We start from the raw sequence: 26101 nt of genomic DNA, 5'->3' as shown, positions 1-26101 counted from the left end.
ATTTTGATACAATTTAAAGTATGATTCGCTTTTTAAAAAATTCAAAAAAATTAAGTGGACCTTTGAGAAAATTAGACCGCATTATTATTATTATTATTATTATTATTATTATTATTATTATTATTATTATAAAGTTTATTTAAAGAATATGGTGGGAAGTTCACATATTTAGACTCGCATGAATTAATTTTTGTCCTAACGGCTAGCACTAAGGCCTGTAATCCATAAGATTGCAGTAAGTTAATTAAATGCATTTAATGGCCCAATGGGCTTGCTTGCTTCTCTATTTGGGCCTACTTCATATTGGCCCAAACCCAGAGAAATTAAATCAAGAGTTTAACAAAATTCTATCTTTTCCTCAAAATTCCCATTACATTTATTAATATATTTTCTAACTTAATTATTTTATTCTATTTTCAAAATTCTCAAAATCAGGAGTTTAACCATTAATATTTATATTTCTTATAAAAAAAGCTAAAGTAAAATCTAATAATTTCACCATCAATAAACTTTTTTTATACAATCCAATGTTCGAATTTTGCCTTATTATATATTTATAAAAGAAATATATACAATCAGGAGTTTTAAAGTATTGTTGGAAAATATTTTTCTAGAACTGTAAGAACCAATAGAATCAAAATATCTCCACACTAGTATTATATTGTCCACTTTAGGCCTAAACTCTCATGGCTTTGTTCTTGGGCTCTTCCCAAAAGGCTTCATTCCAATGGAGATATCTTTCATCCTTTTAAACCCATGATATTTTCCATGTGTTTTAGATGTGGGACTATGTTTGCACCCTTGCAACCCAACAATCCCCTCTCAAACAAAGGACCACAGGCTCTCCTCAAACGGAAAGCCTCTGTTTGATGTCTAATCCTAGGACCCCCTCAAACGGAAAACCTCCGTTTAATGTCTGAATCCTCAATCCACCCGACCTACTAGGACTTCTCACCAGCCGCAACTAGGACTTTTTGCCCCTCGGTCAATCCGACCTACTAGGACTTCTCACCTAGTCGCAACTTGGACTTTTTGTCCCTCGGTCCACCCGACCCACTAGGACTTCCCACTTAGCCGCAACTAGGACTTTTTGTCCCCTCGGTCCACCCGACCAACTAGGACTTCTCACCTGGTGTCTGGTTCTCTTGATTCAGACACGGGAGCATCCACTTCCTTTATTTTTAAAGTTTAACCCACATGGTTAGATCTGGATCATGACTCTTCCGGCAGTTAGTTTGGTGAAGAGAGGTCTCGCTCTGATACCAATTGTAAGAACCAATGGAATCAAAATATCTCCACAATAGTATGATATTGTCCACTTTGGGCCTAAACCCTCATGACTTTGTTCTTGGGCTCTCCCCAAAAAGCTTCATTCCAATGAAGATATCTTTCATCCTTTTAAACCCATAATCTTTTCCATATGTTTTAGATGCGAGACTATATTTGCACCCTTGCAACCCAACAAGAACATCAAATAAATTATTTATTAATTTTTTTATATACATTGTGGATTATTTTTTTTCAATAGGAAGATAATCCTAAAACGTTGATTACGAAGTACTGTATCGTTCATGCTTTCGGATTTATCCCTAGAGATTAATGGAAAATTTTCGTAGGATCAAATTGATTATCTCTAAAATTAATCGATTCGAAAAGTTAACTATTTAAAATTTAAAAATTAATATTTTTTTATATCAAAAAAATTGTTTATTGATTTATTTTTTTGAAAAAATAATTTGATGATCCAATTGAGTTGAGCTTGTGGCATTACAAATCTTAACCAAGTAAATTTAGGTTGTCATTATTTTTTTTATAATCAATGTATTCAATATTTATGATCTAACTGATCTGGAAAATGATTAGTCTGGTTTTACATAAATTTTTTATTTATAGGCTAAATCTAGAAGTACATGTGACTTCGCGCCCAATAGTTAATATTTTAGACCATTTGATAAAATATCTTATAGTGCACCGTAACTAAAATTCAAATCGTAAATACTTAAGTAAATCATTGAATACCTTATCATTGTATCATTGCGCGACGGCAATTCATTATCATTATGAATAAATCGATAAGGATTCTTGTTGGTGCAACAACCCTACAAATAATTCATGTCACATGAAAATAATAGAGAAGCAAAGGATCCCAAGTTTCCCAACAAAAATATGGACCACCTCATTATTTATCCAAATAATTTTGAGAAAAACAATATATATTTTTAATGTATTTTCTCTTAATTTTTTTATACCTCATACATTCAAATAATATAATTAATCAATCTGGAAAATATAAAAAAGAACAAACATCTTGCAGAGGCTTCACATGTCGATTGAAGACATGACAGAGGTTGGTGATATAGACCAACTATTTATTTTATGTTATTTTATTTTTATTTTATTTGCAAATTTATTTATTTAAGGGTTATCTTTTCACGTAGGGCCCTTAATTAATTGTTCATGTGGGGAGAAGTGGTAGGTAGCACAGGAACGTTAAGATTCCATGCACACAATAATTAATTAATTAATTAATCTTGTTCCTTAATTATCATTTTCCTAATCACCCAAAAGCTAATTAGTTCCACATATATTAATATTATTATTATTAAGTTTATTTCTAAATAACCTAAACAATAGCGAAAAGGCCATGGAATGGTAGGTGTGTTGTATGATCGATCAAGTTAGGTGATGAGATATTGAACTGGACGATGGACCACACTCGAATCATTCATTGATAGATCATTGGCCCACTTTGTCCATTTGCGAGTCGATCTCATCCATAACGATAAAATATTATTATTCTTGTTGTTGTTATCGTTAGTCATCGATGATAAATAAAATATTTATTTGAGTAGCTTTGGCAATTATAAGAAAAAATAGGAATAGAAAACAATTAGAGCTTATTTACAATTCGAGCTTAATACAAATAAGTACTTTTTTTTGGATACCCTCGAGAAGCTTAGCTCTCGCCTCAATTGCGAATTATATATCTACAACTTAAGGGATGGTTTGCAAAAACTACACATATTTCAACAAGATGTTTTAAGATCATTAAATGCACCATCAAAATAATAAAATCTTGTTTTTTTAAATCAATTAACTAAGAAAAATAAAGAACAATTTCAATTATTGGATTTGCTGCCCTTGTTCCAAAGAGCCATAGTACCTAAGCAATTCTCGCATGGCATGGCAATTACATGCCTCCGTGTTGATTCGATATCCGAATTGGTAGCACGAACAAAATTTTCCTCCGCGTGTGGATCTCGACGACATTATTGTAGCAGTCATCGGAGGTGGTAGTAGCGGTGGTGTTATCTTGAATTGTGATGAGTTTGAGGATTTTGCATTCGAATTTACGGGGCCGAGTCCGAGAGTGAGGTCGAGGTTGAGATTAGGAAAAGATGACTCCTCGTCCGTGCTTGTAATGGTGCTATGCCCGTCCTCGGCTAGGTCGAGGCCCATCGATGGCAGTTTCATTCGATCTTGATCGACCTTGACCGGGGCAGACGGCACGAGTTGCCCGCGAGGAAGGTTGCCCAATTGACAGTGAGTTTGTGGATCAATTCCGCTACTAAGGAGCTTGCGCTTTATATGTGTGTTCCAATGGTTTTTGATCTCGTTGTCGGTCCTTCCCGGCAATCGTGCAGCGATTAAAGACCACCTGAAAATTATTTTTTTTTAAAAAATAAAAGAATAAATAATGGAACATTAATGATCAAATATTCTAATTTTGATCGATATATACTTTCCTAGTTTAAAAAATGTAAAATTAATTATATATACTAGAATTGGAAAATTAACATACTTGTTTCCCAACGAACTATGCATCTGGATGATTTGCTCATCCTCTTCCTCGGTGAAGTTACCGCGCTTTAGGCCCGGTCGTAGGTAGTTTATCCATCGAAGCCGACAACTTTTACCGCAACGAAGAAGCCCTAGTAGGCACGAGAAAAATTAGCTTCGATTGATTATCGTAATTCGAACAAGTGATCATATCACAAATTTAATTATATCAAAGAGACATATATGAATTTGGCATTACCGGCCTCCTTAGGGAGGGATCTCCAACATCCTTCGCCGTGAGCTTTGATGTAGGCGACGAGCCGTTCGTCCTCCTCCTTGGTCCATGCTCCCTTGTTGGTGCGAGCCTTCTCACAACAAGGAGACCTCCCCATGGTGGTGATGAGAAAGAGAGAAAGATAAGAGTTTGGTTTTTGTCCGATCTCCTTCCTTTGTGGAGAAGGGACACATGAGGTGTATATATTGGAGAGAAAAAAGGAATTTGAATATATTTTTTTTTAAAAAATAAAAATAAAATAAAATTCTAATAAATTAGGTCCTATTGACTCGATCCTCATGGATGGATCGAGTTGGTACGAGCAAGATGGGATGGTTGAGATAGGGGAGAAATTATTAGGTAGGTAGGTGGATGCATCACACAAAACCCTAATTATAACTATCTTTATATGTTTAGAAATATATATATTTTTCGAGTTTTAGTAGTTATGATACCGTATATATGTACTTATTCTATCCTCCCCACCGACACACCCCTACACATTTAGAAAATAATAAAAAAAATTATTATATTTAATCAACTTATCCATCAGTCGATTAATCTACGAGTAGAAGTGTTTAGTTGAGAGAGTGAATTAATTTTTTTTTTTTTAAATATAGAAAAAATTTTTAAAATTTTAATATTTGAATTGGTCTATGTAAATCTATCTAATTGGAATAATATCAAAAAGTTCACAAATTTATGGAAATGAATTTGAAAAATGGAAAACCAATCCCTAAGATCAAGATGAGTATGAAAATTAAATTTTATCAAGATTCATATATTGTTTCTATAGATTATTCTAAAATTAATTTTAAAACATACATATTAATTAGTTTAATTATTGTTGGATTTGTATGTATATGGCTTGAATTGGTTTGGTACAAAGTGATGTGGTTGGATGAATGTGGTCAATGACAGGTAAGAAAGGTGCAAAATAATTGGTTGGTGGGTCATGTGTTTTTTTTTATTATGTATATAAAAAAATATATTTTTATTTGAAAGAATATTTAATGTGAAATTGGATTAATTAGGTTAGCTATGATGAATTGAAGGACACATGCACAAGGGATCCACCAAAATCTATACCATCCCTGTGATATCTCATCTACACCAACAATGGAATCAAAATAATTTCAAATACATCTTGTGTGGGTCATCTCCCCACACAAAAGGATCGTTGCGTTAAGTAAAAATTCTCTATAATTTACCCTCTTCTAGAGTATACGAGGGCCACCTTGGAGGAGCAGCTAAGGTGATGTCTTCACCTTTTACAGCAATAATTTTAAGGAAATAGCCACACGGTACGTACGGTGTAACGATAAAGATACTTAGCTTGATGGATCTCCAAAGCATCAGGGTCAATCCTCAACTGAAGCATGCTTATGTTCTATTTAATAGAAAAGCATAGAATGCAACACGAAATATAACTACCCATGCGTCATAACCTCGTGAGCCCATTGGCGAAGTGACCGTGTTATTGATCATAGTTAAGTACTCAGGTGGAGCATAACTCTCATTGACTATGATGTCCAATAACACGAACTTTTCGAATTTATCTTGATACTCCATAAGAAATTTTCACGAGACTAAATCAATCATCTCCAAAACTTATTCTAAGAGTTGGATATTTAAATTATCAAAATAAATAAAAAATAATAATAATTGTTAAAAAATAAAAAAAGTTAAATCTCAAATTATTTAGTTTATAAAATACAAATAAAATTTTTCTGATTAATTTAAAACTTGTATTTATTGTCAAATATATATTGTATTGAACTTTAATTACATGATTGATAATCTTATATTCAAATTTTTATATATAATTTTAGTTTTCAAATATATTGTTAAATTAAAATGTAGTTATTAGTTGTCTCCCAAAAACTTCATCCAAGAATTTTTTTTTAAGGTAATGATATAATTGATTCATTTTATTGATTTACTTTAATGATATAATTGGTCAAATATAACTTTTTAATGTTAATTTTTTTTTCCTTTTATCATCGGCAAGAACACAGAATAATACTTTATATTTTGAATCCTGACCTGGTCCAAGTAACACAACGCGCCTAGCTCAATCAGGATACAATTAAAATTTCATATTAAAAATAGATAGAAAAGATTCTGAAATTAGAGATGAGCAAAAATTTGATTAGACCAAATAAATAGATTAAATCAATCAAATTTAAAAATTTGATTCAGCTATTTTAAAATTTTGATTATTTTTTTTAAAAAACAATTAATTTGGTTCAATTTCGATTTTAAAATTTCTTATTCGATTAAATTGAATTAATTAAAATAAAAAAATAATTTATAGATTTCTAAGTTAGTAAATTTATAAATCCCTAATTAATTAGTAAATTTTTTATAATATTTATAATTTCAATTATTTTGGTTAATTCGGTCGAAAATCAAATTAATTGATATTTTATCGGTTTGATTTGTTTGATTTTATTTGAAAATTTAATCGATTCGGTTAGTTCAAAAAAATTCAATTCGGTTCGGTTTTGATTGATTCGATTCGGTTCAATTTTAACCGAATACTTAGCCCTACCTGGGGTTATAAGATGGAGATATCTATATTGGTATAAGACCTTAAGTAAAGTCCAAAAATAAAATCATGAAGATTTGAGTTCAAAGTGGATAATATCATACCATTTTGGAGATATACGTAGATTCCTTCGGATCTAACACTAGTATCATGATCCTGGGGTTATAAGCTAGAGATATCTATATTGATGTGAGACTTTTTGGATAAACTCAAAAATAAAATCATGAGGGTTTGAGCTTAATTAAAGTGGACAATATCATACTATTTTGAAGATATATATGAATTTCATCGCATCTAACACAATTATCTTACCAAGTCACCTTTATCTGGGTCACACTTGACCAAGAGATGCGGAGATTAACTGAGCTAAGCTGTCGAGTTAGGTTATTTGAGTTGCTGAGCTGAGCTATGTTGTTGACCTTCCAACCTGTCGACCTATCATCATGTAGACTTGCCTACCTATCAGTTTGTTTGCCTATCCACCTAGTTTGACTTGCCTAAACTAGTCCATCCTAATAAGTAGTCGAGTCGTTAGGTCGAGCCCTCCTGGCCATCCGAGCTCATTTAGTCAGACTCAACGGATTATAAGAAAAGTATGAGCAATGATGTGTCCACTTCCTCTTAATATGATATCCACTACTCCATGATCTTCGAGGTACGTATCTTGCCCTTTTACACCTATAAATATCATGTACATGCTCCGGGGGCTAATTACTCTCTTAAACTCGCTCTATCTTATTTTTTTTCTTTTTCTATTATATTATTTGAAGCATTATAATAACTTAAACATTGGAGAGATTTCATTAGGACAACTTCCGACGAGTTTTTGACGTGTGTATTTTGACAAAGTTGACCACGTATAAAGAAGAAAACCTCTTCAATGATTTCAAAACTTCATTAGTGATCTCAAATGATGCGACAATTTTCTACCGCATCAAATGCAATTTTCAATATTTATTGAAATAGTTTGCTATTTTCTAGCTTCTATATTATATAAACAATTTACTATAATATATTTTTATTAATATGCAAAATAGTAACAAATTAGAGTTTTAAAATTAGTAATTTATTTTTTGATGATATATAAAATGGACTATATTCAAGAAGTTATTCTTAGAAAAGATATGAAGTCATTTGTTGAATAATTGAACACTTAATAATTCGCTAGATGTTTATATATGTAACTTAATAAGTTTCGTTAATTAGACTCATCTCTTTTAACAATAAATAAATAAATAAATAAATTAGCCTTAAGCTTCGATCGTGTGTGTATAATAATTAAGAGATTAGCAAATATATAGTTAGGTTTCCTAACTACTGTCCTATCTACTTAATAGGGGAAGGGTAGTATAGCAAAGTCAATAAGTTAGTTAATTACCAACCACCTTCTTCCTCTAATTTATGATGAACTTAAATTATGATTTATCCAACTTCAGGCAGCTGCACCAGGGAACCCTTAATAATTTAAACTCCAATTAATTTTTATAATATGAACTATATATATATAGAGTTCTGATATCCCGCGCGACGAAAAAACCCGACACCCATACGCGACCGCCCGACCTCTCGACGTTCATCGCCGCCGTTCTTCGCCGTCCGGTCACCGCCGGCCACCATCCCGGGCTCGTTGGAAGCGCAACTCGACGGCGCACACATCGGATTGGGCCGGAATCCGGCCGGAATTCCGGCCGAAACACAGCAGACGCGCTGGTGGCCGATTTCGCCGGAATCCGGCCGAATCGGGGCCGGACTCCGGCCGCGGTCGACGCGCCGGCGCCGGGCACGTCGATCGCGGCCGGAGTCCGGCCCCGATTCGGCCGGAATCCGGCCGAATTCCGGCCGAAATCCGGCACCCGCCGGACCGCCGGTGAGTTGCGGTTCCAATGGGTCCGGTCCGGCGGGAATCGGTGGTCGGACGGCGATGAACGGACGCCGGAAAGTAACGAACGTCCGAGGAGAAACACTGTGCAATCGTGAGAAATGGACGGCTGCGATCGGTGCGCGCACGATCGCGCATCGGGCGGTTGCGCAGGATATCAAATTCCTATATATATATAATTATAGATGCATAAACCAGAATGTATTATGAGATAGTAATATTGAACCTTGGTAGACGATATAGATGATAGAAAATCTTCGTCTTCAGAATATATCATGGCGATTTGTTGTCTTCAACAAGTAGTCCACTGTATCTTCCTCAAAGTCCAACCAGCAACAAGTAAACCCTAAACCCTAAACCCTAAACTCTAATGATGTCAGTGAGGAGAAGACCTTCATTAAGCCATCAGTCGACGCAAGATCTCGACCCTCAGTAGTAGACTGAATACGCTTTCCTCCCTCGCGCGACGCAGAGAGGATCACCGGAGGCCCGAGCCGCCTGCGACCGCGAAGGAGATGCGACGCCGAGCGCGGAGGCGGAGTTGGCAAAGGAGGGTCGACGCCGGCTGCGATGGAGAGAGGATGGCGTCGTCGCTCGAGACGGCTGCTAGGGTTTGAGCGACGGACGACGTGCAGGAGGGCCGACGGTGACGGGAATACAAACTCCGCAGGCCACAAAGGAAGCGGAGCAGAATCGGGAAGGCTTTCGAGCGTAGGAGGCCGATTTTGGGATCTCAGAATCGCCGTGGAGAGCAGACGAGGGAGAGGGAAGCGTGGCGATTTTGAGGTTTGGCCGCGCGATTTGGGAGAGGCGGGATTTTGTAGGGTTTCCTTCGTTTCGGCGGCCACGGTGGACGATGCGGTGAACGATGCACAGTGAAACTCCTCGCCAGGTCAGATGTCGCGGACGGAGTCGCGCAATTCACTCGCGCAGGATATCATATCTATATATATATATATATATATATATATATATATATATATATATATATAGAGGAATGATATGCCGCGCGACAAACGCCGCGCGACACCTCCGCGACAGCCGACCTCCTCTCATTCATCGTCGCCGTTCGTCGCCGTCCGATCACCGTTGGCCGCAATTTCGGACTCGTTGGAATCACAACTCGACGGCGCACACATTGGCATCGGATTCCGGCCGGATTGTGGCCGGAATCCGGCCGGAATCCGGCCAGAAACGCGACAGAGGCGCTGTTGGCCGATTCCGGCGGAAATCGGCCGGAATCCGGCCGAATCACGGCCGGAGACCGGCCGCGGTCGACGCGCCGGCGCCGGGCGCGTCGACCGCGGCCGGTCTCCGGCCGTGATTCGGCCGGATTCCGGCCGATTTCCGGGAATCGGCCAACAGCGCCTGTTGGGCGATTCCGACCGAAATCGGCCGGATTCCGGCCGAATCGCGGCCGGAGACCGGCCGCGGTCGACGCGCCCGGCGCCGGCGTGTCGACCGCGGCCGGTCTCCGGCCGCGATTCGGCCGGAATCCGCGATTTCGGCCGGAATCGCCCAACAGAGGCTCTGTCACGTTTCTGGCCGGATTTCGGCCGGATTCCGGCCACAATCCGGCGGGAATCCGGGTCCGGCCGGAGCGCCGGCGAGTTGGCCTTCCAACGCATCCGGTCCGGCGGCCGTTGGTGGTCGGACGACGGTGAACAGCGGCGGAGAAGCAGCGAACGTCGGAGGAGTCGCGGACGGGTGCGCAGGATACGTCGCGCGGCATATCAAAACCGTATATATATATATATATATATATATATATATATATATATAATATATATATATATATATATATATATATATATATATATATATATATATCAACTGCTTTTTATATATACACACACAATTTTGATATCCCGCGCATTTGATCCTGCGTGTGCAGTGCATGATAGAAGATTCTGGATGCCCGAAACAGAAACAATAATATTTTTTTATTTTTGATTTGTTTTTTTAAACTTATGGTTAAGTCATTTAAGATTTTCCCTTCAAGAGCTATGAGTTGAGTTATAATACTAAGCACAAAAAATTTTCAAAACGAAAAAAATTAACTATTCACGGGTGTGTCGGATAAGAAGCACGGGATAACAACCTGACACATCTTGTGAGCAACTAATTTTTTTTATTTTAAATTTTTTATGTTTAATATTATAACTTAACCCCTAAATTCTAAATTATCTTAAATGGCTTAACCGTATATATATATATATATATATATATATATATATATATATATATATATATATATATATATATATATATATATATATATGTTCGTTTGTGCATGCAACGTCCGTGACAGAAGCTTCCGGATGTCTGAAATAGGAATAGTGTCATGTTATTACTATTTTTTATTTTATATTATTCTTTTTTACTTATGGTTACGCTGTTTAAAATTTTACTTTTAAGATTTAGGATTTGAATTATAATATTAAGCATAAAAAATAATTTAAAAATGAAAAAAATTTAAGTGCTCATAGAGTGTATCAGATTGTTATCCCACACTCCTTATCTTGCACATTTTGACTTTGCGAGCAACTAAAATTTTTTTATTTTAAAAATTTTTTATACTTAATACTATAACACAACCCCTAAACCTTAAAAGTAAACTTTTAAATGACTTAACGGTAAGTTAAAAAATAAATAATAAATAATAATAATAAAATGATATTATTCTTAGTCTGAGCGCTCGGACGCTTCTGTCGCGGACACTGTGTGCACAAACAGGCACGCAACATATTAGGATTATATGTTTATATTGCACATCCATTCGTGAGCATTCTGTGAGCATCCATTCGTGAGCATTCTGTGAGCATCTAATGTAATTTTTTTTAAGATTTAGAGATTAGAATTAGAGTATAGTATTTAGGGTTTAGATATAATATTTAGGCTAAACAAACATATTAGCTTAATGTTAATAGTAGATAAACTTAAGATTATGGGCGTACACTCTTGTGCATCAAACACTTAGAATGGATCCTAGTAGAGCTTGTTTGCTTGTGTTGAGCTAATGGCTTCTAATTAAGTAGGTCGATATACTCCTTGGTGACACTAATATATCATTTTATGTAATGAACATATGACAAATCTTGATATTTTATTATTTAAAGTAAGCATTAGTATATGCACCTAATATTGGATGGCCTAACAAAGCCTAATAAAACAAAGATTTATGTTGTAAACATCAACAATAATGCATTAGAATGATGACTTCCACCTAACTTTGATTGATAATAGTAAACTTGTACTAACATAAGCCTCTACAAAACTTCAGCAATGGAATCTTTTCGGCAATGGTTTGTTGTTATTGGGCCCAACACATGTAAGATAATGTGATATTGTCTCTTCCCAATCACCTATAGATTCCAATAGGTTTTAATTTTTTTTTTATAATTCAGATATTCAGTTTCTCACCGACTCAATTAATTTTAAAAATGCCCACGGCTAATTATACAGAGATTTCCTAATTTACTAAGATGGCGGACCGGCCGTCCTGTCTCGCCCTGCCCCACCTCGTGCCATCCTATCATATATGAGTTTTTGATAGATTGATCCATTCCGTCATGAATTGACTCGTTTGACCGCACTCTGGGCAATAAAGAACGCAATCACTGCATTTGCATGGTACGCACGTATACCTCTGTGTTCAATGTGAAAATTGGAGGACGGTGTAGCCGCGCCCCGCCGCCGCTGACTTTGCGGGCTGGTGGCGGGTGCCGAGCCGGCCGGCGAACAGGATCACCGAGTTCTTCCCCCAAGAAGATAGTGCTTCGCGGTGCCGTTCATGCTGAATGCTGCAAGTAATATTTTAACATCTATATCGGCTCAAAACTTGGTAGCAAAAAGTGCAGGTGTTGGAGAAATGACAATATCGCCATATGCCTCTGCTTGTTGTACGTCTACGAACCCACAAGTCTTTAAAACCTACCAATAGAGATTTCAGAATAAGCACAAAGATGAAAGAAAGATATGGAACACATTGATAATATCTGAACTGATCTAAGGATGTTCTTTTTTTTTTTGTTTGTCATGAATTTGAATACTAAAATAAAGTATGGTCGGTATACGAAACCACCGCTATTTCCTGCAATCAGAACAATTCAAGGTAGAAATTTATACTTACGCCTAATAAATTGAGTTAAAGAATTAGCTAATAAAACAAAGACTAAACACTTAAAATGATTAAGCACTTGTTGTAGATAAAACAAGTAGAAACTACATTAAAAACAAAGATATAGAATACTTATTGCTTGAAAGAAAAACTGATATTTGGGAGATACTAATCCAAAGATCTCTTCTTAAGGAATTTCATCCTATGCGCTCTTCATAAAAACCTAACCTTGTCGATCAGGAGATGATACTAGATTGTTTTTGCCTATGTGATATTTGAAAGAGAATGTTTTAGAAGGAAACGTTAAACCATGAGAATAGTTAGTCATCATGGCCTCCTTTAACCCTGGTAACTTCACCACTATAAGGCTAAATCTTTTACTCTCTAATGGAAGAATTAACAATGTTCTCAAATCATGTTAATCAAAAAGAAAAAAAAATTCTTAGAATATATAATTACCAAACTTTTAAAGAATAATTGTGCGCATCGTCTTCTTGTTTTTCCTTCTAAGATATCATTTAAACTTAAAACTCCATGTTCTTTATCTCGACTCTGAGGTGGTGATTGATTTTTAAAAAATTGCGCCACAGCCCTACACCATGAAGAAACTTTAATAACATACGCATTGTTTTTCCACTTGTTTTAATAAAGAAAATAAATATATTATAAATCAAATTTCTCTTACCTGGTTCGTGCCGATAAAGTTCCAGCTTCATTTTCTTTATAACCTGCGTCAGGATAACTATTTTAAAATTTGAACTTCTGTGTAACAAAGTATGTAAAGGAAAAAAAAATACTTATCTTACCTGATGATTGGGTGCTTGCATCGAGAAAATCAAAATCCTAAACAAAGCAAGATCAAAGATTCAAGGCAAGGTATATAGAGGTGCTTATTAGTATAAAACAATCTTAAGAAAAGTAAAACATGGAAAGTAGTGTCACTAATATTCTTCTACTAATCAACTTACTTCCTCCACAGATAGCAACACACTTGGAATTCTGGGCATGCTATTTTGAAGTGGTTCTTCCTCCAAAGAGAATAAGTTGGCTCCAGTTGCATAACTAGTTGCTTCAGTCCTAGTAAAACTTTCAACTGTGGGCAATATCTCTGTATCAAAAGTCTTACCAAAGTCATGAGTTGAACTTGCTGTTGTGGTGTAAAAGGGAGTCATATCTACTCCTCCAGAGGGTAATTGTATTGTTTCATTTATAGTCGCTCCAATATGCATATCAAATCGAGGATTCACAGGTATTAGATCCAACTCATCCTGTTGTTCTAGTTGGATATCAGTATGCATATCAAATCGAGAATTCTCAGGTATTATATTCAGCTTGTTCTGTTGTTCTAGTTCCATATTGCTGTCACTTTGTCGCTCAATCTCTCCATCCAAATTATTTTGTTGCTCAGGCTCTTTTTGTAGATCCTCTGAGGCAACATGAGGTAATTCATTTGCAAGCTCTGATGAAACTTCCATATAGCTAGAATTGTTGCTTTGAAGAGCAAAGGATCTAGAAAAAACCTCCTGGAGATTACTACACATCCCTGTATATATGTTTGATTCCAACTAAGGATCATATTATAACTCAAAATTGTAAAAATGACAAAAAAAAAGAAAAGAAAAGAAAACTAACCAGATAACAATGGTTCATGAAATAATTGATCTTTGAGGCGGTCAATGTGGTACTTATAAAGATCTAGTACCGAACATGGAAGCTTCCTCCGCTTGCAAACTAATTTAGTAGTGCCTTCAAGTTGTTTTTTCATGTCTCTAAAAAAAACAGATTACATGTATAAAACCAATTTCAATCCATGATGTTTACAAAAAATGAAATTAATCAAGTAAGAATATTCTACAACCATTCTATTATTAACACTAATGAACAAATAACATCATTTTTAAAAAACTTCATTTGTAATTGTTAAAGCATATGATTTTGTTCAAAGTTCAGAAGATTTCATCACATGCTGGAACAATATTATTTTAGTTGTACCACTATTACAATGCATGGTGCCGACAGCAAATTGGAAAGGGAAGGAGGAAAGAGATGAAATCGAAGAAAAAGGAAAGAAATCAAAGAATGCAACTATGTACCTAACTTGGGTCTTTGTCCATTGTACGCCCTTATTGAGAATGAACCCGTATGGTTTTAACATTAATATATATATATATATATATATATATATAATTTCAATTCATCTTGATGTGCATTGTAGCATGTTAAAGGGTATCAAATGTTGGCCTGTTGCAAACAACAAAGACCCAAGCGATTATCAAAATTTAAAGGTCCAACCTCAATTATTGAAACTTAGAAAATAACAAGCAATATTGCCAATCAAGGTTCATGTCAAAAATCATGAATTTATGAATATAAATTGTATTAAATCATGAATCATGCAACTCTCTAAACTCATATTTTGGCAACTTGATCAAAAAGATAGCTTGCAACCACAGTTTTTAATAAAGAAATAGGAAAATTACAATGATTGAATATGATTAAAAATCACACTATCAGCAGTAATATTTTAACCCTAAAATATTGTGGAAGCTATCTTTTTGGTTGGTGTGGGTAGCATTAATTGGCATGGGTTTTTGTAGTGTTCCATGAATTATTGCTAATGTGGGTTCTGACAAATCAGTCTGATCAACACATATTAGATTGATTCTTGTCCAGTCTGATCGAATCACAAGAATTGTCATATCTGTGACCTAAATTGGATCAAATTGTGCAATTTGAATAAAAAATATACAAACTCGATTACCATAATAATAAGTTTTACAAAGGTTATGTTTCATAAGATATTTGTTTGAGGTTTGGAGAGATAGAAACTGACTTATAAATTTATAATGCTTATATTTGTGAATTTTAACATTCCAGCTTTGAATAACTCAGCAATTCTTTCATTGATCATCAAACCATGCTACGATTTTATGGAGATTGATATAGCTAAAAAGTGAAAATCCAGATGTAATAACAAAGAATAATGATAAGATTTTATAAAGTGACAGTGATAAAGTTAGATTGGTTAGTTGATACAACAGATCAAACCACAAAAGTTCTGTAAAAAAATTTAGTGAAACTTACGCATTTGACAGTACAATTTTCTCATCATATGAATGCTTTTTCATTCTTCTCTTTCGTTTCCGTTCTCTGACAGGAGGTGAAGGTTGAAGCTCCAGCTCCAAGTGAGGCAACGCTTGACCTACCAAACAGTCAACGAACAGAAAGAATAAGATGAATCACAAACAATATTATCATACACTGATGAAAATGATTGATTGTTAAGTTGATCAACCCTAAACAATTGGAAAATATATATCAGAGAACAAAAAAATCTAACCAGAAGATATCTCCCTGTTAGCAATGTTGCAATCAAATGTAGACATTGGTGACTTGGCATGAGATGTTGAAGGCAAAGGTTCCTCTCTAGAAACCAAAATATCTTCAAGTATTGGATCAAAACTATGCTTTCTCTTTGTTACTGATGTAGAATGATCATGTAATTCAACACCATTGCTAGTATTATCCAACTCTAACTGGTTCTCAGGCTCTAAGTTATTGTCACGCATAACCTCAATTTCTTGAAATTCTTGAATATTATTGTTGACATGAAAAGTTTGAAAAGTACCATTGCCACTGATGTATTTGAACCAGGGCCCTCAAAAATGGTTTTAGAATTTATGGTTAGTATAATAAATTCAAAATAAATTAGAATAATAAATAATAACATTAAAATAAATACAATTATAAATAAAAATTAAATAAATTTCTAAAACAACTATACTTCTAAATATACCTCAAACCGATATCTCTCCAATTTGTTTCGTCCACGCAAATTATAAATCTGCACAAACAATATTAAAAAATTAATCAACAAATTATTTATTTCAATATTGTTAAGCAACAATTAAGTAATAACATTAAGTAAGATGATCAAATATCAATTCAGCATATTACTTATGGTAATTAAGCAAGTAATTAGCATAAACAAATCATGCAAAACACTATAACATTCAAGCTATTCACTAAGATGCATGTCCACCATCCACCAAATTCCTAAAGTTATTCACTAAACCAATACCGGCAACGGCTGGCCAGCGTCGGCCAGGGGCGGACAACGCCGGCCAGGGGCAGACAACGCCGGCTAGGGGCGGACAGCGCCGGACAGGGGTTGCCAGCGCCGGACAGGGGCTGCTAGCGCCGGCCAGCGCCGGCCAGGGGCTGCTAGCGCCGGCCAGCGCCGGCCAGGGGCTGCCAGTGCCGGCCAGCGCCGGCTAGGGGCTGCCAGCGCCGGCCAGAGGCGGCCAGCGCCGGCCAGCGGCCAGCGTCGGCCAGCGCCGGCAGGGGCTGCCAGCGCAGGGGGGCTGCTGCCCGGCCAGGGGCGCCGGCCAGGCCGGCTGAGGCGGCCAGCGCCAGCGCCAGAGTCGCGGCCAGCGCCGGCCAGCGACGGCCAGAGCCGGCCAGCGCCGCGGCCAGCGCCGGCCAGAGGCGGCCAGCGCCGCCCGACGCCGCCCAGGGCCAGCCAGCGCCGCCCGACGCCACCCAACGTCCGGCGATCTCTCTCCAGCGGCGCCGGCGGCGAAAAACGTAGAAAAAAAGGAAAAATGAGGGAGAAAGCTTACCGCGCGTGAGGAGGAAAGATTTCGGAGAGAAATCACCGAGATCCGGCGAAGGAAAGGTTCGGCGAGGGAGAAAATCGGCGAGGAACAGCTCCGGCGGCGTTCGTGGGAGAGAATCGGCGAGAGGAGGAAGGTTTTGTCGCGTGGGAAGAAAAGGAGAAAGTCGGGATCTAGGTTTAAGTTATTTTTTTTGCGACGAAAGTTGTTTCGTCGCAAAATTCGTCGCCAAATTGGCGACGAAATCCATTATTCGTCGCCAAATTGGCGACGAATAATCGCCAATTTGGCGACGAATCGGATTCGTCGCCAATTTGGCGACGAATACTGGATTCGTCGCCAAGTTCACGTGGAAAAAGTGGCGCCAGTCCAGATCTAGGGTTTCGCTGCTTTGGCGACGAATCCAGTATTCGCCAAATTGGCGACGAATCCTGGATCGTCGCCAATTTGGCGACGAATAATGGATTCGTCGCCAATTTGGCGACGAATACTGGATTCGTCGCCAAGTTCACGTGGAAAAAGTGGCGAACAGTCCAGATCTAGGGTTTCGCTGATTTGGCGACGAATCCATTATTCGTCGCCAAATTGGCGACGAAATTGGCGACAATACTATTCGTCGCCAAATTGGCGACGAATCCAGTATTCGTCGCCAATTTGGCGACGAAATCCTGGATTCGTCGCCAATTTGGCGACGAATAACGGGATTCGTCGCCAATTTGGCGACGAATAATGGATTCGTCGCCAAATTCGCGTGGATAAAGTGGCGATCAGTCTAGGGTTTCGCTGATTTTTTTGCGACGAATTCTTGGTCGTCGTCAAATTCGTTGCTAAATTGGCGACGAAAAATTGGTTTCGTCGCCAAATTGGCGACGAATGCTCAATTCGTCGCCAAGTTCGCGTCGGGAAAAAAAAATAAAAGGATCATGCTGTGGTACAGTGAAATTTTGCGACGAATTTGGAATTCGTCCCTAATTTGGCGACGAAAGTAGAATTCGTCGCCAAATTGGGGACGAAATTGGCGACGAATTATTTTTGGCAACGAAATTGGCAACGAATATGTTGAGTTGCTAAATTGGCAACTAATATTTTGTACGTCGCAAATTTTGTTGCAGATTAGCGACGAAATTTATATTCGTCCCAAAATTCGTTGCTGATTGGCGACGAATAATATTCGTCCCAAAAATTCGTCGCTAAAAAACTGTTTTTTTGTAGTGAATTATTTACTCAGAGTGTGCCGAATAAGAAGTGCAAGATAATAACCCGACACATTTCATGAGCAACTAAATTTTTTTTATTTTAAATTTTTTTTGTGTTTCATACTATAACCCAATCCCTAAACTTTAAAGGAAAAAGCTTAAATGACTTAATTATAAGTCAAAAAAATAAAATTAAATTAAAAATAGTACTGTTAATGTTTCAAGTGCTCGGAACGCTTCTGAGTGCGCAACATCCATGACAAAAGCTTTCGGACTCATGAAATAGGAATAGTGTCATGTTATTATTATTTTTTATTTTATGTTTATTCTTTTTTACTTATGATTATGTCATTTAAGATTTTATTTTTAGGGTTTAAATTATAGTATTAAGCATAAAAAATTCAAAAATTAAAAAATTTAAGTGCTCACGCGCGTGTGCTGGATTATTATCGCACACTCCTTATCTCGCACACCTTATGAAAAACTAATTTTTTCATTTTAAAAATTCTTGATACTTAATACTATAACATAACCCATAAACCTTAAAATTAAACTCCTAAATGGCTTAACTGTAAATAAAAAATAAAAAATAAATAAAAATAATAAAATGATACTATTCCTAGTCTGGGCGTCCAGACGCTTCTATCACGGACACTGCGCGCATAGACAAGCACGCAACATATTAGGATTATATGTATATATTGCACATCCATTCTCGTACGCACTCTGTGAGCATTTAGTATAATTTTTTTATGATTTAGGGATTAGAGTATAATGTTTAGTGTTTAGGGTTTAAGTATAGTATTTAAGCTAAACAAACATATTAGCTTAATGTTAATAGTAGATAAAGTTAAGATTATGGACGTCCACTCTTGTGCATCAAACACTTGGAATGGATCCTAGAGCTTGTGTTTGCTTGTGTTGAGCTAATGGCTTCTAATTAAGTAGGTCCATATACTTCTTGGTGACACTAATATATCATCTTATGTAATGAACATATGACAAATCTTGATATTTTATTATTTAAAGTAAGTATTAGTACATGTACCTAATATTGGATGGCCTAACAAAGCCTAATAAAACAAAGATTTATGTTGTAAACATCAACAATAATGCATTAGAATGATGACTTCCACCTAACTTTGATTGATAATAGTAAACTTGTACTAACATAAGCCTCTACAAAACTTCAGCAATGGAATCTTTTCGGCAATGGTTTGTTGTTATTGGGCCCAACACATGTAAGATAACGTGATATTGTGTCTTCCCAATCACCTAGATTCCAATAGGTTTTAATTTTTTTTTATAATTCAGATATTCAGTTTCTCACCGACTCAATTAAATTTAAAAATGCCCACGGCTAAATTATACAGAGATTTCCTAATTTACTAAGATGGCGGACCTGCCGTCCTGTCTCGCTCTGCCCCACCTCGTGCCATCCTATTATATATGAGTTTTTGATAGATTGATCCATTCCGTCATGAATTGACTCGTTTGGCCGCACTCTGGACAATGAAGAAGAAGACAGTAATACAGTGTTAGCTAGACACAAAACTCAGACATCTCTTCACTGTTTGAGTAGGTAAATAAAGAACGCAATCACTGCATTTGCATGGTACGCACGTATACCTCTGTGTTCAATGTGAAAATTGGAGGACGGTGTGGCCCCGCCCCGCCCCCGCGCCACTGACTTTGCCGGCTGGCGGCGGGTGCTGAGCCGACCGACGAACAAGATCACTGAGTTCTTCCCCAAGAAGATAGTGCTTCGCGGTGCCGTTCATGCTGAATGCTGCAAGTAATAGTTTAACCTCTGTATCGGCTCAAAACTTGGTAGCAAAAAGTGCAGGTGTTGGAGAAATGACAATATCGCCATATGCCTCTGCTTGTTGTACATCTACGAACCCACAAGTCTTTAAAACCTACCAACAGAGATTTCAGAATAAGCACAAAGATGAAAGAAAGATATGGAACACATTGATAATATCTGAACTGATACTAAGGATGTTCATTTTTTGTTTGTTTGTCAGAATATATAATTACCAAACTTTCAAAGAATATTTGTGCGCATCGTCTTCTTGTTTTTCCTTTTAAGATATCATTTAAACTTAAAACTCTATGTTCTCTATCTCGATTCTGAGGTGGTGATTGATTTTTAAGAAATTGCGCCACAGCCCTACACCATGAAGAAACTTTAATAACATGAGCATTGTTTTTCCACTTGTTTTAATAAAGAAAATAAATACATTATAAATCAAATTTCTCTTACCTGGTCCGTGCCGATAAAGTTCCAGCTTCATTTTCTTTATAACCTGCGTCAGGATAACTATTTTAAGATTTGAACTTCTGTGTAACAAAGTATGCAAAGGAAAAAAAAATACTTATCTTACCTGATGATTGGGTGCTTGCATCGAGAAAATCAAAATCCTAAACAAAGCAAGATCAAAGATTCAAGGCAAGGTATATAGAGGTGCTTATTAGTATAAAACAATCTTAAGAAAAGTAAAACATGGAAAGTAGTGTCACTAATATTCTTCTACTAATCAACTTACTTCCTCCACAGATAGCAACACACTTGGAATTCTGGGCATGCTATTTTGAAGTGGTTCTTCCTCCAAAGAGAATAAGTTGGCTCCAGTTGCATAACTAGTTGCTTCAGTCCTAGTAAAACTTTCAACTGTGGGCAATATCTCTGTATCAAAAGTCTTACCAAAGTCATGAGTTGAACTTGCTGTTGTGGTGTAAAAGGGAGTCATATCTACTCCTCCAGAGGGTAATTGTATTGTTTCATTTATAGTCGCTCCAATATGCATATCAAATCGAGGATTCACAGGTATTAGATCCAACTCATCCTGTTGTTCTGGTTGGATATCAGTATGCATATCAAATCGAGAATTCTCAGGTATTATATTCAGCTTGTTCTGTTGTTCTAGTTCCGTATTTCTGTCACTTTGTCGCTCAATCTCTCCATCCAAATTATTTTGTTGCTCAGGCTCTTTTTGTAGATCCTCTGAGGCAACATGAGGTAATTCATTTGCAAGCTCTGATGAAACTTCCATATGGCTAGAATTGTTGCTTTGAAGAGCAAAGGATCTAGAAAAAACCTCCTGGAGATTACTACACATCCCTGTATATATGTTTGATTCCAACTAAGGATCATATTATAACTCAAAATTGTAAAAATGACAAAAAAAAAAGAAAAGAAAAGAAAACTAACCAGATAACAATGGTTCATGAAATAATTGATCTTTGAGGCGGTCAATGTGGTACTTATAAAGATCTAGTACCGAACATGGAAGCTTCCTCCGCTTGCAAACTAATTTAGTAGTGCCTTCAAGTTGTTTTTTCATGTCTCTAAAAAAAACAGATTACATGTATAAAACCAATTTCAATCCATGATGTTTACAAAAAATGAAATTAATCAAGTAAGAATATTCTACAACCATTCTATTATTAACACTAATGAACAAATAACATCATTTTTAAAAAACTTCATTTGTAATTGTTAAAGCATATGATTTTGTTCAAAGTTCAGAAGATTTCATCACATGCTGGAACAATATTATTTTAGTTGTACCACTATTACAATGCATGGTGCCGACAGCAAATTGGAAAGGGAAGGAGGAAAGAGATGAAGAAGAAAAAGGAAAGAAATCAAAGAATGCAACTATGTACCTAACTTGGGTCTTTGTGTCCCATTGAGAATGGTATGGTTTCTGTTGGCCGGTTTCGGCCGGATTCCGGCCGAATCGGGGCCGGACTCCGGCCGCGGTCGACGCGCCCGGCGCCGCCGCGTCGACCGCGGCCGGAGTCCGGCCCCGATTCAGTCGGAATCCGGCCGGATTCCGGCGAAATCGCCGCCAGAACCGTCTGCTCTGTTTCGGCCGGAATTCCGGCCGGATTCCGACCCAATCCGGCCGGAATCCGATGCCGGTGTGTGCGCCATCGAGTTGCGCTTCCAACGAGCCCGGGATGGCGGCCGGCGGTGATCGGACGGCGACGAACGGCGGCGATGAACGGCGAAAGGTCGGCTGATCGCGCAGCGGGGTCGCACGGGGGCGTCGGGCAGGATATTTTATATATATATATATATATATATATATATATATATATATAAGGGCAGCCCGGTGCACAAAGCTCCCGCCATGCGGGATCCGGGGAAAGGATCCATTGTACGCAGCCTTACCTTGCCTTTGGCAAGAGGCTGTTTCCAGGATTTGAACCCGTGACCTCTAGGTCACATGGTATATATATATATATATATATATATATATATATATATATATATATTATTTCAATTCATCTTGATGTGCATTGTAGCATGTTAAAGGGTATCAAATGTTGGCCTGTTGCAAACAACAAAGACCCAAGCGATTATCAAAATTTAAAGGTCCAACCTAAATTATTGAAACTTAGAAAATAACAAGCAATATTGCCAATCAAGGTTCATGTCAAAAATCATGAATTTATGAATATAAATTGTATTAAATCATGAATCATGCAACTCTCTAAACTCATATTTTGGCAACTTGATCAAAAAGATAGCTTGCAACCACAGTTTTTAATAAAGAAATAGGAAAATTACAATGATTGAATATGATTAAAAATCACACTATCAGCAGTAATATTTTAACCCTAAAATATTGTGGAAGCTATCTTTTTGGTTGGTGTGGGTAGCATTAATTGGCATGGGTTTTTGTAGTGTTCCATGAATTATTGCTAATGTGGGTTCTGACAAATCAGTCTGATCAACACATATTAGACTGATTCTTGTCCAGTCTGATCGAATCACAAGAATTGTCATATCTGTGACCTAAATTGGATCAAATTGTGCAATTTGAATAAAAAATATACAAACTCGATTACCATAATAATAAGTTTTACAAAGGTTATGTTTCATAAGATATTTGTTTGAGGTTTGGAGAGATAGAAACTGACTTATAAATTTATAATGCTTATATTTGTGAATTTTAACATTCCAGCTTTGAATAACTCAGCAATTCTTTCATTGATCATCAAACCATGCTACGATTTTATGGAGATTGATATAGCTAAAAAGTGAAAATCCAGATGTAATAACAAAGAATAATGATAAGATTTTATAAAGTGACAGTGATAAAGTTAGATTGGTTAGTTGATACAACAGATCAAACCACAAAAGTTCTGTAAAAAAATTTAGTGAAACTTACGCATTTGACAGTACAATTTTCTCATCATATGAATGCTTTTTCATTCTTCTCTTTCGTTTCCGTTCTCTGACAGGAGGTGAAGGTTGAAGCTCCAGCTCCAAGTGAGGCAACGCTTGACCTACCAAACAGTCAACGAACAGAAAGAATAAGATGAATCACAAACAATATTATCATACACTGATGAAAATGATTGATTGTTAAGTTGATCAACCCTGAAACAATTGGAAAATATATATCAGAGAACAAAAAAATCTAACCAGAAGATATCTCCCTGTTAGCAATGTTGCAATCAAATGTAGACATTGGTGACTTGGCATGAGATGTTGAAGGCAAAGGTTCCTCTCCAGAAACCAAAATATCTTCAAGTATTGGATCAAAACTATGCTTTCTCTTTGTTACTGATGTAGAATGATCATGTAATTCAACACCATTGCTAGTATTATCCAACTCTAACTGGTTCTCAGGCTCTAAGTTATTGTCACGCATAACCTCAATTTCTTGAAATTCTTGAATATTATTGTTGACATCAAAAGTTTGAAAAGAACCATTGCCATGATTATTTGAACCAGGGCCCTCAAAAGATGCAGAATTTAGAGCCGGGCTGACAATAGTATCCAGACCACCATCAAATGGTGGCAATACACTGCATCAAAGTGCACTATTAGCAAAAGTGCGCCAAAGTGTTTCAGTGAGAAACTTGACATAAAACCTTACTCTTCTTCCATGGCCACTGCATCATTTCTAGTTTCTGGATGTACTGATGAGTTTGTGTTGTTATCCTAAATCATACAATCCATATAAAAGCTTAAATATTTAGATGGCTGAAATTATAAAAACATTGATACATGTAAAACATAAAATATTTGAGACCTTATCGATGAGGAAAGCTACATACTGATCTTGCCCTGCTGAAGCTTCACCTAGTACAATAAATCCATTGTTAGCAAACTCCTATCTCGCACATCACCTTTTTTTTTAATAAAAAAAATTTACTGACCTGCTAAAGTTATTTGCTCATAATCTTTTTGGTGATTGTTTGGGCCTCTGTATCAAAATATGTGAACAAAGTAAACAATTATAAAGAGCTAACAGCCACTTGAATTCCCTATACAATCTAAGGTGAAAAATTACATACTCAATAGGATTGATTGATTCATCTAACTCCAATGCATCAAGGTTAAAGGTCTCAGGTAATGTTATAGACTCAAATGGAGCTTTATCTGCATTTGCTGGTAAATTGACTTGTATTGAAGCAACAACCACCCTTATATTAGTCAACATCCTGTTACAGTCCTGGAACAGATAATTCACCTTCTGCGAGTATATTCTGACAAGGCCAACCAGAAGATGCCCTGACAGTCTCAGAGCAATTGGAGCTCGAGGATACATAATATCATCTACCAAAGCACACAACAAGTTAAAAACCAAAGTAAAAGACCAGGCCATCCTATAGAAGGAAAATGACAATCTTTTCCTGATGCAAAATTTTACAACAAAGTTTGTTTTTTTAAAAAAGAGAAAGAATCAGTAAACAGAAAGTAAAAGCAATTAATCCATCATCAAATACCTCGTTATAACCAACTCAAATATACATTTCTGAACCAATGTAAGCATTCCGTCAAATTAAAAGAAAACATAGATCATACACCCTAAACCTGCTCTGGAGGCAACAGCAGGGTCATTATTTAACCATATAGACAATTTTTTTTTGACGATATCGAAAATAAAGAATTCACCTTCAGTAAAATCCAACCAAAACACATAAAAATATAATCTTGCCATTGTAAAATAATGACCGCAAAAGTTACTTGTTATTTAAGGATTCATTTAATTTAATCGAGAAGGAGAACCGGGATGATAAAAAAAAAACCCTAGGTGATGGAATGAGATGGAGATGAACCTGCAGAACACCGGATGTCGACCCCGTCAATCTGAGTCTTCTTCATCTTCTGGGAGTGGGCGGCAATCCACACCATCCCAAGAGGACTCTTCTTCGCCAGCAACGAGTGGGAGTAGAACATCTTTGTTCTTCTTCTGCAAGCGATGAAAGCGGAAGGCGCGGTGCGTGACGTAAGCTTATGGAATCTGGCCTATTTATTCAAAATTTGATAAATCAGCCTAATTTAGCGCAACAGAATATTATTTATGGCAACTGAATAATTTTTTTATTCCAATCACAAATTTGCAATTTTAATCTATTATTTGAAAGGTTTATCATGAATTTTTAATGAACTTACTATCAAATTCAGAAAAGAATTATAAAAAAATCTAACCAAAGAATATCTATATGATAACCATATAAATTCTATTTTTAAATATTTATATGCAGATATTAAATGAAGAAATTTACTTTGCTACCTTTCAAAAGTTTTTTTAACTTAAATTTAAAGATTAACTAAACGTCAAATTATTTCTTAAATTTAATTTGATTCAATTAAACCATACGAGTAATAAGACTATTTAAGAAAATAATACAGAGTCTAATGTCAATATTGATGA

At 36.6% G+C, this 26101-nt stretch overlaps 3 protein-coding genes across 3 annotated transcripts; all 3 read right to left on the bottom strand.

Moving 5' to 3' along the window:
• Positions 1-3099: 3099 nt before the first annotated feature.
• On the bottom strand, positions 3100-4215 carry LOC141813193 (transcription repressor MYB6-like). The gene is made up of 3 exons (XM_074701109.1): positions 4040-4215; positions 3803-3932; positions 3100-3658 (listed from the first exon to the last, which is right to left on the bottom strand). The coding sequence occupies exons 1-3, from the start codon at positions 4170-4172 to the stop codon at positions 3124-3126; spliced, it is 798 nt and encodes a 265-aa protein (XP_074557210.1). The 5' UTR covers positions 4173-4215; the 3' UTR covers positions 3100-3123.
• An 8059-nt stretch (positions 4216-12274) lies between these two features.
• Positions 12275-20197, bottom strand: LOC141813558 (sister chromatid cohesion 1 protein 3-like). Its single transcript, XM_074701518.1, has 10 exons — positions 20108-20197; positions 16860-17221; positions 15945-16240; positions 15689-15806; positions 14237-14373; positions 13573-14147; positions 13411-13447; positions 13290-13332; positions 13064-13196; positions 12275-12417 (listed from the first exon to the last, which is right to left on the bottom strand). The coding sequence occupies exons 1-10, from the start codon at positions 20195-20197 to the stop codon at positions 12319-12321; spliced, it is 1890 nt and encodes a 629-aa protein (XP_074557619.1). The 3' UTR covers positions 12275-12318.
• Positions 20198-20236: 39 nt separating this feature from the next.
• On the bottom strand, positions 20237-25623 carry LOC141812871 (sister chromatid cohesion 1 protein 3). The gene is made up of 13 exons (XM_074700820.1): positions 25503-25623; positions 24738-24999; positions 24600-24646; positions 24473-24522; positions 24317-24381; positions 23860-24245; positions 23603-23720; positions 21631-21767; positions 20966-21540; positions 20804-20840; positions 20683-20725; positions 20457-20589; positions 20237-20335 (listed from the first exon to the last, which is right to left on the bottom strand). The coding sequence occupies exons 1-13, from the start codon at positions 25621-25623 to the stop codon at positions 20237-20239; spliced, it is 2073 nt and encodes a 690-aa protein (XP_074556921.1).
• Between the last annotated feature and the right edge of the window lie 478 nt (positions 25624-26101).

This window comes from Curcuma longa, chromosome 20, assembly GCF_044706935.1.
Source record: "Curcuma longa cultivar G26 ecotype Majalengka, Jawa Barat chromosome 20, ITB_CL_G26_1.1, whole genome shotgun sequence".
In the NCBI taxonomy this organism is placed as follows: Eukaryota; Viridiplantae; Streptophyta; class Magnoliopsida; order Zingiberales; family Zingiberaceae; genus Curcuma; species Curcuma longa.
Note: the sequence above shows the minus strand (reverse complement) of the source record. Positions and strands in the feature narration are given on the sequence as shown.

Bases quoted from the DNA above. Each gene is read 5' to 3' on its own strand.
- LOC141813193 (XM_074701109.1), bottom strand. From the start codon at position 4,172: ATGGGGAGGTCTCCTTGTTGTGAGAAGGCTCGCACCAACAAGGGAGCA. The intron at 3,933-4,039 runs GTAATGCCAAAT...CGTGCCTACTAG, and splicing joins ATCCCTCCCTAAGGAGGCCG to GGCTTCTTCGTTGCGGTAAA. The intron at 3,659-3,802 runs GTATGTTAATTT...AATAATTTTCAG, and splicing joins CATAGTTCGTTGGGAAACAA to GTGGTCTTTAATCGCTGCAC.
- LOC141813558 (XM_074701518.1), bottom strand. From the start codon at position 20,197: ATGAACGGCACCGCGAAGCACTATCTTCTTGGGGAAGAACTCAGTGAT. The intron at 15,807-15,944 runs GTTAGATTTTTT...ACTGTTTGGTAG, and splicing joins TAACAGGGAGATATCTTCTG to GTCAAGCGTTGCCTCACTTG. The intron at 13,197-13,289 runs GTAAGAGAAATT...TTCATGGTGTAG, and splicing joins ACTTTATCGGCACGAACCAG to GGCTGTGGCGCAATTTTTTA.
- LOC141812871 (XM_074700820.1), bottom strand. From the start codon at position 25,623: ATGTTCTACTCCCACTCGTTGCTGGCGAAGAAGAGTCCTCTTGGGATG. The intron at 24,647-24,737 runs GTATGTAATTTT...ATTTTGATACAG, and splicing joins GAATCAATCAATCCTATTGA to AGGCCCAAACAATCACCAAA. The intron at 24,382-24,472 runs GTCTCAAATATT...TGTATGATTTAG, and splicing joins TAGCTTTCCTCATCGATAAG to GATAACAACACAAACTCATC.